We start from the raw sequence: 15,188 nt of genomic DNA, 5'->3' as shown, positions 1-15,188 counted from the left end.
CACTGCACTGAGAACACTGCACTGAGAACACTGCACTGAGAACACTGCACCAACAGCACTGTGCAGAGAGCACTGCACCAAGAACACTGCACCAAGAGCACTGCACAGAGAGCACTGCACTGAGAGCACTGAACCGAGAGCACTGCACCAAGAGCACCACAGGGCTGCCCTACTTACCTGCTGCAGCTTTCTCTCATGGCCTTTGGCCACCTTGCTCCCAGTGAAGTCATTTTCCAGGAGATCTTGCTTAGCAAGCACTTCCTTCTGGAAATGCAGGAACATCCTGTAGCTGTCAGCCTTGGTGACCCCAGCCAGGTAGGAGCTGACATAGCAGTGCTGGTCCCTGGCACCTCTGAGCCCGACCTCCTGGTATTGCAGCACCTTCACGTCAGGCAGCCGGAGTTCCCTCCTGCGCCATCCAGGTGGGCCTCTGTGCATCTCCTCCTTCCCTTCTCCAAGAGCCTCCATTGGAAGGAGATCCTCCGCTGAAGTGTGGGAAAGAGAGGCCTGGGGGTTCAGGTACCTGAACAATGGCGTGTCCTGGGCATCGCTGGGGACCAGCGCCGTGTGTATGGTGAAGCGGGCCAGGGCCTCCTTCATCCTCGCCACCTGTCCTGCAGGCGGCTCTCCCACCCCAGGGACACGCTGCTCCCTGGGCCGGTTGGCATTGGGCCAGTGCTGTAAGACCGTGTCGGGAGGCCGGTAGAGCTTGTTGGGGTTCAGGTGTCCAGAGATGTACAGGTAGACGTCCTCCCGGTGGTCTTTCTGAAGCCGGTTCAGAAGTTTCTTCAGATTGCACAGGGTCTTCACGCCTGGCGTCTCGCAGTGCTTCCACTTCAAGTAAACTGTCCAGAAAAGAAAAGGAGGCTTTTAGGGATGCTCTTAGTTCACAGTAAGTCAGCAGGTGCACTGGCTGAGAGGCCTAGCCCCTGCCCAAATAGAGGGTCTACAGAGAAACCGATGAACAGAGTGCATGGCTCAGCCCTTAAAGGTAAAAGACGGCTGTGGTGGCTCATGCCTGTAATCCTAGCACTTTGGGAAGCCAAGGCGGTGGATCACCTGAGGTCAGGAGTTCAAGATCAGCGTGGCCAACGTGGCGAAACCCCATCTCTACTAAAAACACAAAATAAGCCGGGCGTGGTGGTGCATGCCTGTAATCCCAGCTCATCGGAAGGCTGAGGCAGGAGAATCAATTGAACCCAGGAGGCGGAGGTTGCAATGAGCTGAGATCGGGCCGCTGTCCTCCAGCTTGGGTGACAGAGTGAGACTCTATCTAAAAAAAAAAGTCAAAGACATCCATGCCAGGTGTGATGTGCTGCTGCAGATGAGAGGCGGGCAGGCCCCCAGGATGTGCAAACCAATCAGAAAGCTCAGGGCCCTCAAAGCCAATAAGAGAAAGACAGAATATCTTAATTGGGGAGAGTATTTCTTACAATATTAGCAAAAGCTCTGAAAGAAAAATGCAAAATCTTAATTGTAATTCTTAATGATGATGCTTAAAGATGTCTTCTTTAATGTACTTCACATGCCAGGAACACAAAAAGGGTTTGCGGGGGTATTCTCCCTTAATGCTGAAAAGTCTCAGGAGTCCCTGACTAAACCCCTCAATGACCATTGGGCCACTCACCCCTTCCTGCACCCTCCCCACAGAGCCAACCCCGAGGGCATGTTGAATCACAGTTGCTTCCTCTGCAACATCAGAATCATCCACTCATACAAAATGGTTGACTGACACTCAGATGGAATCACTTTTGGCAAAGGGGACCAGAGGAGATACTCCATAAATTCAACCCATTTTTGCTGCAGGTCTATAGTGCAGACAGTACTCTCAGCAGAGGGATGCTGGAGAATCACCCATGATGATCGACTTAGTTCTTCAGCGAAGCCACTTATGAAATGATTAATAGAACAAATTCTCCAAGACAACAATCACTGTAATTCATCCAAGGCATGAACACTCCAAGCTCTAAAAGGCATCTTGTACCAACTCCATGGAAGATGGAAGGAGGCAACTACATTGTTGCTGTGTCATCCTTTGTTACTGAACACTTCAGGTAGAACAAGAGCAGCCCAGAATTGCCCCTTCATTTGCTGTTTCCAACCCAAGAAGGAGAGCTTCTTTCTGGGACACTGTACTGTGATGGCCAACGGACAGCTGGCCCATCCACACCCTCCTCAGAGAGCCTTGCTCCATCCAGCGCGAAGCAAACCATCCTTCCCGGAGTCAACTGAGGTGGCCGAATACTAGAGCCAGTGCCCTCAGCAGAGGGATGCCAGAGAATCGCCCTGAGGGCCAGGCACAGGGGCTCACACCTATAATCCCAGCACTTTGGGAGACCGAGGTGGGTGGATCACAAGGTCAAGAGATAGAGACCTCGAGACCATCCTGGCCAACACAATGAAACCCCATCTCTGAAAAAAAAAAAAAAAGAATAGAGAATCAAATCGCCCTGTGGATCAATGTAGTCCTTCAGAGCAGCCACTTAGGGAATGATTTAATAGAACAAATTCTCCAAGACAACAATTATTGTCATTCATAAAAAGCAATTCATAAATTATTGTAATTCATAAAAAACTAACTCCATGAAAGATGGATGAAGGAGGCAACTTCATTGCTGCTGTTATCCTTTATTTTATTTCCAAGAAGGATTTGAAACCACCAGCAAATCAATTGGTACAATCATTTCCCCACTTCAAATGCTTTTTCTTTCTATTGTAATAAGACCTGCTCCAGATTCCGCTTCTGTCTACCACGTTCTTTTAATATATGCCACGAATCCCTATCATGGAAATAAATATTTTAATTATTTTCCTATCTGAAAACATTGTTGGGGTGTGTGCGTGGGTGTATCCTGCCATCTCAACCTGAGAAAGAAGACAAACAAAAAATGAAAGTTTTAAGAATTTATTAGAAAATGTGATTATTTTACAAATGATCTGCAAACAAATTTGCTTTAAGTAAAACCAAATCAACTTTTGAATGTGTATTGAATAGGAAGATGGAGTAATAGGTCTTTAGACTAGTTTGGAATAAATATTGCCAAATGTTCGTATTAAACTTTTGTTTTGAGCTGGAGTCTCGCTCTGTTGCCCAGGCTGGAGTGAAGTGCAGTGGCGCGATCTCTGCTCACTGCAACCTCCGCCTCCTGGGTTCAAGCAATTCTCCTGCCTCAGACTCCGCTACCACACCCGGCTACTTTTTGTATTTTTAGTAGAGACAGGGTTTCACCATGTTGGCCAATAGGTCTTTAACTTCAAAATTATTACAAATCAGGCCAGGTGCTGTCGCTCACACCTGTAATCCCAGCACTTTGGGAGGCCGAGGCAGATGGATCACTTGAAGTCAGGAATTTGAGACCAGCCTGGCCAATCTGGCAGAACCTCTTCTCTACTAAAAATACCAAAATTAGCCAGGCGTGTTGGTGGGCGCCTGTAATCCCAGCTACTGCGAGGCTCAGGCACCAGAATCACTTGAATCCGGGAAGTGGAGGTTGCAATGAGCGAAACAGCACCATTGCACTTTAGCCTAGACGACAGAGTGAGACTCCGCCTAAAAAAAAATTACAATCACTGTCCCATGTTATCTGATCTGTGGGAAACTAAGAATCCCACAGAAATTCTCCCTGGTCTCATTCTAGAACATTCATATTCCCTCTGTGTTTCTGCCCTCTGCCTCCTCTGCCCCCACCCTGAAGTCAGTACACATCCTAGGAAATGTATTCCTGGAAAGACTCTGAGAACAAAGCAGCAGGCCCAGACCCACAGGCCCTCTGCCTGGGGGCCAGTGTGGCCAGAGGAGCCAGGGAGGCTGGGGACAGGCCTGGCCAATGGGATCTGTCCTGGAGTCCTGGGCTCCCCTCCGAGAATCCTTGCAGAACTCACAAAGAGCGTTCGTCATCCCCTGTATCCATCCTACCCACTGGAGAATCTTTTCAAACTCCACTGAGATTGCAATCCGGCCTTTCCTGAACCCGCAAATAAACATCTGTTGTCTGCCCTACACTGTGATTGAGGGTAGGATGAATGTGAGCCCCCAGGAGCCTGGAAATCCCATAGGGAGTGACATACAGACCCCGGGCTGGGGTAAGATACAGACCTGAGCCCAGAGGAGAAGCACATGCCTCATGTGGACTCTATCTCAGGGTGAAATGTGGAAGCAGAATGATGGGACCCAGAGCTATCCACCCTGACGCCAGACCAGGGCAAGAGGTCTTTACAGGTTTAATTCAGGTCACGGGCCTTAAAATAAAGAGCTGTGTCTGGATGGTCAAGGCTCTAATCTAATTACATGAGCCCCTAAAAGCAGAGAAGTTTCCCTGGCAAGAGTCAGAAGGGGGAGGTGGAAGAAAGGGGGTCAGGGAGGTTGCAAGGAGAGGAAGTTTCCAGGCTCACTGGATCCCGGGTGGAAGCCACAGGCCAGACGGAAGGAGGCTTCTTAGAGCCAGGGCCCCTCCTGACAAACGGCAAGTCCCCCACCACAAGGACAGGGTCAAGCCAGCAAGTCCACCAGGCCTGGAAGAGGTTCTTCCCCAGAGCCCCTACGAAGCAGCAGAGCTGACCTTCCCATCGAGTTCAGCCTGGTGAGAGCCTCAGCTCTCTGTATACAAAGAAGAAAAAGACAACTCCCCAAGGACTGAAAGGCCCCTTTTCAAAATAATTCCCACTGCCTATGTCACAGCAGATGTGTGGGATACTGATTCAATCTGCACAGCAGCCTGGGAGGTAGGTGCCATCCCCGCCTCCTTTACAGATGAGGAAACTGAGGCATGGGTGTCAGATGGTCAGCTGCCTCCAAGGCCCATGCTCTCAACCTGCCCAAACACCTGCACATAAAGAGCACTAAATGCATTCTGACATCATACAATAAAATTTCTTTTATATCAAGAATTTAAAATTTCTTTTTAAAATTTTTCTTGATTTAAAATTTCTTTTAAATCAAGTCGAGACTGCTTTGCTCAGTCCAGCAAGGTTTCTCTCTGCCCAAATTTTGTCTGAAGCAGTCAGTAATCCTGTTTTAGTGCCAGCACAGGGCGGGTGGTGGTGGGAAAAGCAAAGGCTTTGAAGTTAAAAGACCTGGGCTGACCTCCCCAGAGACTCCCCTTAGTAAAATCACATTGATAGCCGCAGCTTTCAGGGCCATGGATACTAAATAAAATCAGAGACGGCAAAGCACTTCTGACTTGACGCCTGTGAGGCGCTGAGCTTTGTGGTCATTTAGAGGAGTGTGGAAGGGCAGCATGCCAGGAAATGCCTTGAAGTGTGGCTTTTTAAGATCACACTCTGAACTAACAGCCTGAAACCTGCTGCTTCGTCCCTTCTCCTCCTCAGGTGTCCAGAGACTCCAACACACTGTGCGACCGTGCAGGTCCACACTGTATGGCTGACACACACCCACATGGCACTCACCCCTCACCTTTGTACTTTGCATGCTGGTTTTAGATTCTCTGAGAAGGCAGCACAACCCCAATCTAATCCTCATCCCTCAAGACCATGGAGCCCGCGGGCAGCCACCAGAAAAAGGTTTTCACATTTCAAATCAGTCTTCAGAAGCCCCTCCCTCCACAACCAAACATCAAGCAAATATCACAAGCCAACAGAAGTCGCTCCAGGCCACTTACATTCAGGCTCCTGCCCCTGGGCCATTGCTTCCTTCCCTCCAGCTGCCCGGGCTGGGCTGTCGCCATGGAAACCACAAACATTCTAAGCCCTCCTTGGCTCCCTCACTCTGGGGCAACCAGGCACAGCCCCTGCTGTGGAACCTCCCTCCAATCCCTCCCCTTTTCTGTGTCTCCAACCTTCTTGAATGGGGAGTATTGGTGTTTGCTTGCTCGTTTTACGTTTAACAGTGAAACACTTTCTGTGATCTAAACAATGTCAAAGTATCCTCGCTCGCACTCCCTGATTCCTCTCAAAGTCCAGAAGACTTTTTTTTTGGATTTAGTTCCGTTTATTTCCCTTTCAGGTACCAAACAAAGTAAAAAAGACGGACGGATGGAGAGGAACGCAGCCGGCCAGGGTGGGAGCAGAATGGAGGTGGGGAGGGGCCCTGCTCACATCACATCCACAAAGAACTCACTGGGGTTTCCCATGGCCATGCGGAAGGACTGTCTGCTGGCGGTCAGTTCCGGGGGCCCTGAGGCCAGGTGGCGGACCGGAGGGGCTCCTGGGGGCCCCAAGGTCGTGGGCAGTGGGGGCATCATCAGCATGGGGGGCCGTAGAGAGGGGGCACGCCGGGAGGACCATAGCTCGGGTGTGTGTGGTGGCTGCGAAGGCTGCTGGCCAGAGGATGGTGGCTGTGGTGGCTGTGTTCACTGGCCGCCGGGCCTGAGCGCTCGCTGGGCGCCCGCTCCCGCGGCCCCCGCAGGCTGCTGCGTGTCGTGTGGTCCGATTCGCTGCTGCTACCCCTTGCATTGGAGTCCCCGGCCTTCGGGTCCTTCTCTTTCCTCCGATCACTGCCGCTATGGTTGGAGCCACTGCTCCGACTGCCTTCGCTGTGCTCACTGCTGGCACTGCCCCCGCTGTAGCTGTAGCCCAGCTCTGGGAAACCCGGGTGCGGGTTGTAGGGGTGCGGGGGTGGCGGGTACTGGTACGGGAAAGCCATGGGCCACGGGGCGGCCCCTGGGTGCGGCAAAGGGGCCAGCGTGTCCTGGTCAGAGGCACCACTGGAGCCATCGTGATCGTGGAGAGACAGGTTGGCCATGTTGCCGCAGAGGTCGCCAAATATGTAGTAGCACTGCTCGGAGAAGGTGATCTTGTTGACGGTGTGGCGGATGAAGCCAGCTTTCAGCGGGTTGCTGGCATACTTGCGGGCCTCGCTCTGGTCCGTGAAGCCTTCCACATTGTGGTACAGTCAGTCCACCACATCCAAGCCGATGAAAGCGTTAGGGATGGTAATCTTGAGCCATATGCGGTCACGGACCTCCAACCCTGATTCAGGGGAGGCCATGGCTTTTACGATGGCAGCCATGTCACTGTGGATGGACAGGTGGAAGTCGTCTAGGTGCTCTGTGTCAGGGATAGAACTGGTGATGGAGGAGCTGGTGGAGGTGATGGTGCTCAGGGAGGGGCTCATGCGGTATGCAGGGAAGGTGACCGTCATGGCTGCAGTGTGGGAGACCCAGGCCGCAGGGTCAATGGGCCGGATGGGCTCGCTCCTGGGCAACGTGAAGCAACCACGTGGACTTGGGTCCCAGCACTTGGCTACAGCAAGGGTGATGGGCCCCGGTTTGTGCACAGTCTCCCGCAGTACCCGGACTGCGTCGTCATTACTCATGTTCTCAAAGTTGATCTCGTTTACCTGTAACAGCATATCTCCTGGCTCGATGCGCCCGTCAGCAGCCACGGCCCCACCCTTCATGATAGAGCCAATGTAGATGCCGCCGTCTCCACGCTCGTTGCTTTGGCCCACAATGGTGATGCCCAAGAAGTTATATTTTTCCACGTTGAGAATGACCGTGATGATGTTGAGTGACATGGTGGAGTCCGTGATGCTGCTGAAGGATGAGGACCGCTCAATCCGGGAAACCTTCTGCTTCCGCGGCCGCCGCTTGTGTCGTCTCATCAGGCGTGAGGCGCTGCTCTGCTCTGTGGAGCTGCTGAACCTGCTGGTGGAGTCATCCTCATCTGAGTCAAAGAAGCTGGTGGTCTCCAGCTCGCTGCTCATGAGGGTGGACGAGCTGTCGTAACCGCGTGGCTCTCGCCTCCGCTCCCCTTTCGCAGTTCCGTTGAGCCGGGCTGCATGCTCTGGGCCATCCCTCCGGCGTGGACGCTCTCGCTGGGCACACACCAAGGAGTCCGTTTCTGTGTCATTGTCCAGGTTTTCCTGGCTGCCTCCACCGGCGTGAGGGTGGAAGGATGGTGGTTGGGAGTCCCCGATGCCTCCAGTGCGCTCCATAGGTGGTGGCAGCTTCGATGGGCTGTCAGCACAGAAGGGGGCTGGGTCTGGGTGTGAGCCCTCAGCGGACACCAGCCAGGACACCACCCGGCCATTGAAGCACGACAGCTTAGCGTTGTCATCCGAGATCTCCTCCTTCACCACTCCGAAATCTTCGTCCAGAGACTTGAAGAACTTATAGCTGGGTCGCTGCAGAACGCCCTTAAAGTTTATTAAAAAATAAACTCGGCATTAACCCTTACATTTGGTGCCGGAAACCCGGGAGGAGTTGTAAGACCCCTCCTGGGGGAAACTGATTCCTCCACCCTAAGCCTGGTGGTCTTAGGAAAATGAAATTTTTCCAATAACATTGGAAAAATCATCTTTTTAAAGAACCCAATGACAGCCAAAGCACAGATAGCTCAGGTTTCCCAGGAAATTGGAGGAGAGTTTAAAATATCAATGTTAAAACTGCAAGTGATCCTGTACCAATCTGTAGGTTATATTTCTTGCCTTGTTACTTAAGTCTCTTCCCCCACTTTGTGGAAACAGTTCTGATACCAGTCTCCTAGCATGAATCAGTACAGTTTGACCACTAGTCAGAGCCCTTAATGCTTGGATAAGATGTCCTCTATTTTGTTTTCCTTGGGGCTTTGTCAAAGTCAGCAATCTGTAGTGGTAGAACTTCAGAAATTGTCCAGCCTTTCCTAGACTGGGAAAGGAGGGTTCTTCCCAGTGCCCATATTCTCTGAAACACTAGAAGATTAGAGGTGGTGAAAATAGCTTGGGATTTTATACCTCTCTTCTTGCCTCCTATGTCCTAGAAACTACTAGTAGCTAATCAGATAAATTTCCTGCTTCTCTGTTTGCACTGCCTTCTAAACTTTTCTCAGACAGGCTGGATAATTTTCAGGTAACAGTCTTCATAGAAATCTTTTCAGGGAATAGAAGCAAGGAAATCTTTTTCTAAACCAGCAGGGCTTTTCCTCTTAGCCCCTGAATCTGGGAAAAGTACCCGGGATTATTTTCTGTCCTAACTAAGTACAGTAGCCTTTAAGAAAGCCCATAAGGAAACTACAGTATGAAACTGTCTGAGATGACAATCTACTTCAAAACCTGCATTTATGGTGAAGAAGAGAACACCTGTCATTGCTGATTAGTATTATGAATGGGGGAATTATTTTAAGTATTCCATGGAACAATAGAGTTCAGGGCATTTTCCTCATGTGATGCTTAAAACCCTGTAAATTACCACATAAAGAAAGTTCCCAGGTGGCTCAGAGGCTAGGAGTTGGCCTGATTGGGGGTGCAGGGGATTACAAGGCTGTGATGGAAGGACTATGGGATGAGGGTGAAACCTGCCAAGGCCTGGAGCTGACTTTATTCTGGGCTTGCCTGTTTTATGTGTTCAATTTGGATCTGGACCCAGGTCCAGATCCTGAAGTAAACGATGCTTGCAATTTGACTCCTTTCTACTCCTATACTGTATTTAAATGATGGGACTGGGTTTTGTTGCAAATAAATCATTCTTTTGTTGTTGAAGAAAATCTGGACTGTTGTTAGAATTGGGAGAGAGTGGAAGGAATTTATTTTCTTCGTTCCCTTTAGCTGAGGCTAGGAATTCAACCCTAATCCCTGAAGGGCAGGGCTGGAGCATCCTCAGAAGTTCTCTCTTAAGGAAACACTACTAGCCATTAGCCCTCGCCAAGGTGCCCCTTTGGCGAAGCCCCGTAAGTCTGTCCCTACCCAATTGCTCTTGACTAGTCTTATGGCAATTCTCATGGGATAGGACTGATTTAGGGTAGGTATGTGTGTTTGTCAAATCCCTACATTTCTTACCTATTAATTGTAAACTAACTCGTTTTAACTTCGTTTTAACACTCCCTTCAACAACTGCTTCCAGCTAGGCTGAATATCTTGCAAGTATATAAATACAAGTTTTATTTTTGTGACTGAGGAGCTGTTCCTTAACATCCATTTGCCTGTCTACCTTCTTTACTGTATCATTAAGAGTCAGCTCAGGCATTTCTCATCTTCTCAATGTCCCCTTGACACACCAGCCTCAGGTGTGTATTAAGTTTTCTATGTATTCAGAACTCACAAAGCTAGGAGACCATGACTTATTGAAAACCCCTAAGATCCAAGATGCTAAACTTAGGATCTGGTCTTATAACCAAGGTCCATCTTCAGCTAGACTGAGTATCTTGCAAGTCTCTACGCATCCCTCTGTGTTCATATAGCACTTTGTGCCTGCCTTTGATATACTCTAGTATAAATGTTTATTCTTGCAAAAAGATGGAGCCCCTTTTGAGGAGTTTCAACTGCATGAAAAAAAAAATTTTTTTTGACCTTGTCTTTAATGTTTATTTCACATTATCTAAGTACATCCAGTTATGCAAATTTACATTTTTATTTCACATCCTTGTATTTCTGATATACATATATCAGGACAAAGAACACATTTGGAACACTCAGCCTGTAAAACTCTCTTGGAGGAAACAAGATTCTCTGCTGCCTTATTCTTCTGCACATGTACAAATAAGATTCTAAGTAATTGGAATGGAAATAAAAAATGATAGAAGAGAAAACTAACTACATTTTTATGCTACTTGAGGCTATTTGTACCTGATTTTTCAAATGGTCTTCTACTTGCTGAGTTACAATTTAATAGCAACACAACTTTGGGGGCACCTTAAAATATGCCAAGAAGCTTCATTGTTTCTAGAGTTCTTAAAAAACACAGGAAGCTGACATCAGCTACACATCACTAATGCTTAGATTTTGGTGCTGTAGTGCTGTGTATTTACCTAAGATATTTTAAAAGGTAGTAATCAGCATTATTATTCCTCTTTTGTGAAAACATCTTGCCAGGCTAGAAAACAAGCAATTATTTCTTCAATTAGGCAAAGAAAAAAAGGACAGACCAGTACAATTCAGTGTTCATTTTAAAGGAAACAATCACATCGAACTAAACATTTTAAATTTCAGTTACAATTTTATGAAATGCAAGCATCTCAGAATCACATTGAGATACTAGATGAGCACGTGTTCATTCTGTTCAATGTTGCCCACGAGATTTTTCCTATCACTAGTTCCTGGGCTTGACTGACTGTTAAAATACAGAGTGTTTTCAAAGGCGCCCTCTTGAGGTAGCTGCACACGTCTTGTCTTGTAAAAGAAATAGGCAGCAAGGCCTGCACCCATTAAAACCAGGAGGATCACAATGATTACTCCGGCCACGTTGGAAGATGGTTTGGAAGGATCTATCTTTCTTGGGTCAGCTTTTGTTGTAAGTAATTCATGAGTAGGTTTGGCATCAATAATTTTTGGCCTTTTACAAATGAATCCCTTGTAGGAAGAACAGTGAGCATTACTCCAAAACCCAGAAGATGCCTGTAAACCTACACAGTCATTCCGTTCAATGGAGGGATCTCCTATGTTCCAGTTGACAAAAGAAACTGGACTGTTATTTATCCACAGCCATGTTCCTTGAATATTTCTGAACATTCCTATCCAAAAATCGGTTTTACTTTTAAGTGGCTCAATCCGATATGACAGAAAACTGGATTCGGCAGCACTTTCAATGGAAGCCAGGGAGGAATCCATTCAAAGACAATCCAGAGAAGCTTGGCCCCAGTTCCTTGTATATGAGGACTCGATATAGTAACAGTGACCATGGAAAAGAATCCATGCTGTGTGATCTGACTCCGGACATCTGCCAGGCAGTTGTGGGGGTTCAGTAGCAGGGATTTCATCTGATTTTTTGCAGAGGGGCGTGAGAATACCCCTGAGAAGGGGATGTCTTTGGGGGCCTTACAAGGAACATGGCCCAGGAATGGGAGGGCTGGTTAGGCTTGGAGCTCAGGCTACTTTAGATTTGGGCACATCAGTTCTGACTTGCCTTGCCTGGGTGGTCAGCAGTGAGTCTCCAGCTGTCTCCTCCAGGGAGCTCTCCCCTTGGCGCTGAAGACTAGCAGGGGCAACTTGCCAGCATCACAGAATTCAGTGTAGCTTACACATATCGATTCCTTTCATCTCAGCAAAATGGGCACCACCAGAGCCATTCTGATCATGCCACCACCCTGGACCGTGTGACTGGAAGGTGGGTGACCAAGTTCACCAGCAATAAAACCCGGGGCCCAGGTATCCTCCAGCAGTGCCGCTTCCTGGCAATGAGGTAGGCCCTGGTGCAGGGAGAGCCACAGTGACCGTTTCAGATGCCGTCCACAGCCAGGGCCGCTGAGACCCGGGACAGTTTCCTGCGGTGCGTGCCAGCCGGAGCCTGTACAGTGCTCCTGAGCCCAGGGTGGAGGAGGGAGCCAGGCTTTGCTTTAAGGTGGCCTCCACTTTCCTGAATGTGTCAATGTGAAAGTCAAATAAAATGTATGTGCCGAACCTAAAAAAAAAAAAAAAAAAAAAAAGGAAGCTTTTTTCATTTTTTTTTCTCTTTAAATTATTTTATTCAAGAAGTGGGGGAGGACAGACAAGGGGACTGAGCTGAGCCCTGAGTCCCTGAACCTCCCAGCTCAGCCCCCACAGCAGGACTGGACCCAAAGTCAGAGTGTGGAGGCTCCAGCCCCACCCAGACACAGCTGGGGACAGACAGGACCCAGGAATACCCACTCACTGTCCTCTGGGAGGCGGCGGCCACAGCACACGGGGCCCAGCCCCGAGTGGGGCTATTTGGGGTGCTGCCGCCCTTCTTGGGAGTGGTGGGTTTCTTGCCCTGCTAGGGGTGTCCCTGGATGGTGAAGGCATCAACGCTCATGGACATGGTCTTGGCGGGGATCTGGGTGAAGCGCTTGCGGTCCGAGTTGTACTTGTAGATGCCTTCCACCATGGCGGGTGTGATGGTCCGGGGCCCAAAGCCCGCCAGCCGCGACAGCTCCTCCGTCTCCCCTGACAGTGTGTAGAGCGCCCGGAACTGGCAGCTCGAGCCACAAAAGAGGATCAGGAAGTGGTTGGCCTTGCTTTTCTCAATTTCCTCCAGAATGCGGTTCTTCTGCGGTTTGTTCACCTTTCCTGCCAGGCGGCAGTATGACAGGGCGTTATGGATGATGAACTTGTTGGACTTGGCACTAGGCTCCTTGCACAGCCGTGGACCTGTGTACTCGGGCACCGACGCTGGGGAGGAGGCATTGCTGCCATTCTCCCAGTCCCGTTCACGGCTCCCAGGCAGGCGGCTTGGGGACATGAGGCCCGATGGGGAGGGAGCCCGAGACGTGGGCCTCTTCACCCCGAGGTTATTGGGGACCTCGTTGGCCACAGTGGACAGTGACAGGGTGGACTGGGAATAGATTTTGCTAAGCCGAGAGCCCAGCAGGCTGCGTGCTGGGCTTCGCGCCAGGGCCGAGTCGTCACAGCAACCTGAGCGAGGCCGGGGCGCCCTCCGCCCGCCCGGACCCGGGCCCCCGGACCCCGCAGCCCCGGGCCGCAGCACCTTATCAAGGTCGCCCATCAGCTTCAGCTGGGCCGGGCGCTTGTACTCCAGCCGCGTGAAGTCCCCCCGCCGGGGGCTCACCTCCTCCTCGGCTGGAGCCCGGGCAGCAGGGGCCGGGGTAGCCATGGGGGCTGCAGGGACTGTGGACACGGCTGGTGCTGGGCCAGGGGCCTCATCATGGGCCAGCCTCGCGGCCTCCTCCCTCCGCGGTTCCTTCTCCGCCTCCTGCCACTGCTTGCGCCGCCGCGCCTCCTCTGCTCGCTGCTGCGGCCGCTCCAGCAGGCTGGCCAGCTTTTGAGCCATCTCGTCCTCACGCTTGTCTTCATCCTTGTAGAAGAACCCCAGCCCTGCTCTGGGCTCCCCCTCTGAAGACGCCTCCTCTTCCAAGGAATCCTCAGCACCAGGGTGACTCCCGTCTCCCCTCTCCTCAGCGGCGGGATCTGCCAGGCTGCCCAGCGGGATCTCGATGAGGCCGGCAGGGCGGCTGGCTCCTCGTGGGGCATCCCCTCTGCCAGGAGGATGGAGGAGTGCGTCTGCACAGGCACCTGGCTCTGGGAGAACTTGCGCAGGTGGGGGAGGCTGTCTACGTCGTGGGGTGGTGTGAGCACCCTGGTCAGGGGCGCCAGCCGCAGCTCCGCCGGCTGGGTGTGTTTCGGGCTTTGGGGTGACTGGCTGGGCCCGGGCCCAGGGCTGCGCCGAGTGGCCGGGACTCGCCGGGCGGAGCTGGGGGACAAGGCTTTTGGCCCCGTCGTCGTGGGGCCAGGGATGATCCATGCAGCAGGGGGCGGGGCGGGTCCAGGGGCCTCCGGCGGGGCCAGCAGCCGCTGCTGCTGGTCCGTGAGCCTCTGCATGTTCCGCTGCAGCGAGCTGAAAGCAGCACTCAGCTTGCTGACCGCTCGATTGTATTCCCCCAGCCCCTCGGGGGGCAGCGGACCCAGGTCTGGCGAGAAGGTCACTGCCTTGGGCCGTGAAGTTGGCTCACCCTGGCCCTCGCCCGCCGGCCGCTCCCCACCAGGGACTGGGCCTGGGTCGGCCTCGGCCTCCGCCTCCCCAGAAGCCTCCCTTGGCTGCACCTGTAGGAAGGCGCTTTTGCCCAGCTGCTGGCGGTGCTTGCCGAAGATGACCTCAATCCGTCGCTTCTGAGCCTCAATGGCTCTGCGTTTCTCCTCCAGCCGGGCACCAAGCTCACTCATCTCTGAACTCAGGGCCTTCGGCGGGGCTGGAGTGGACGTGGGGGACCCTGCTCCAGCCTCAGCCTCTGCCTCTGCCTTCACCAGCTGTTTCTTGCGTTCCGCAAAGCTGGTCATTTTCACCTCGGAGTTGGTGGCTGCTGGGGACGAAGCCACGACCTTCAGGGACCCCTCGGATGGGGCTGATGGTTTCGTTGCCTCCCCCACCAGAGAGGGAGATGGTTTTGAGAGGGACTCGGGGTGTGGCATGTACACCAGTGCTTTGATGGGCTTGTTGGACAGTGGTTTGGAGGTCCCCTCAGGCAGGTACGGGGAGGCCAGGGATGGCTTGGAGGGGAGACCTTTTTTTTTTTTTTTTTTTTTTTAAGGTTTAAAAAAGGGCTTGTTTAATTAATTAAATACAAGGATGAGCCCAGGCAGGGCGGAGGGGCGCCACCCACAGAAAGCACAGGTCTCTTGAAGCCACCTCCCCCGCAAACGCAGGAACCAGGTCCCAGTGACTCCTGGGGGAGTGGAGGAGTGGACACAGGTCTCTCCAGGCCCCTGGACACTGGAGAGGGCCCTGGGAACAGAGTTCTGGACCTCATAGCCCTACCCGACCCTGCTGCAGACAGGCCCCTGCCAGGGCAGGGCCCACCAAGACACGCAAAGGAAAATGGGGCCCCAGTCCCCAACCCGCCCCCAC

At 51.8% G+C, this 15,188-nt stretch overlaps 1 protein-coding gene and 2 pseudogenes across 4 annotated transcripts in view; all 3 read right to left on the bottom strand.

The window, feature by feature from the left end:
- LOC116531427 (uncharacterized protein C6orf118-like) overlaps window positions 1-972 on the bottom strand; it is an 11,404-nt gene extending 10,432 nt beyond the window's left edge. For both annotated transcript variants that reach the window (XM_032250148.1, XM_032250147.1), the window contains exon 1: window positions 178-972. In XM_032250148.1, the coding sequence (XP_032106039.1) occupies window positions 178-600 (423 nt within the window). In that variant the 5' untranslated portion in view covers window positions 601-972. The remainder of the gene's footprint in view (window positions 1-177) is intronic.
- Window positions 973-5,924: 4,952 nt separating this feature from the next.
- LOC116531425 lies at window positions 5,925-8,097 on the bottom strand (annotated as a pseudogene). The gene has a single exon (XR_004260421.1). The product of XR_004260421.1 is annotated as a segment polarity protein dishevelled homolog DVL-3 pseudogene (transcript).
- A 2,170-nt stretch (window positions 8,098-10,267) lies between these two features.
- Window positions 10,268-14,854, bottom strand: LOC116531600 (annotated as a pseudogene). Its single transcript, XR_004260487.1, has one exon. The product of XR_004260487.1 is annotated as a calmodulin-regulated spectrin-associated protein 3 pseudogene (transcript).
- Between the last annotated feature and the right edge of the window lie 334 nt (window positions 14,855-15,188).

This window comes from Sapajus apella, unplaced genomic scaffold (genome assembly GCF_009761245.1).
Source record: "Sapajus apella isolate SASKATOON/1434 unplaced genomic scaffold, GSC_monkey_1.0 scaffold71, whole genome shotgun sequence".
NCBI lineage: Eukaryota > Metazoa > Chordata > Mammalia > Primates > Cebidae > Sapajus > Sapajus apella.
This window is presented reverse-complemented; position numbering and strand designations above follow the sequence as displayed.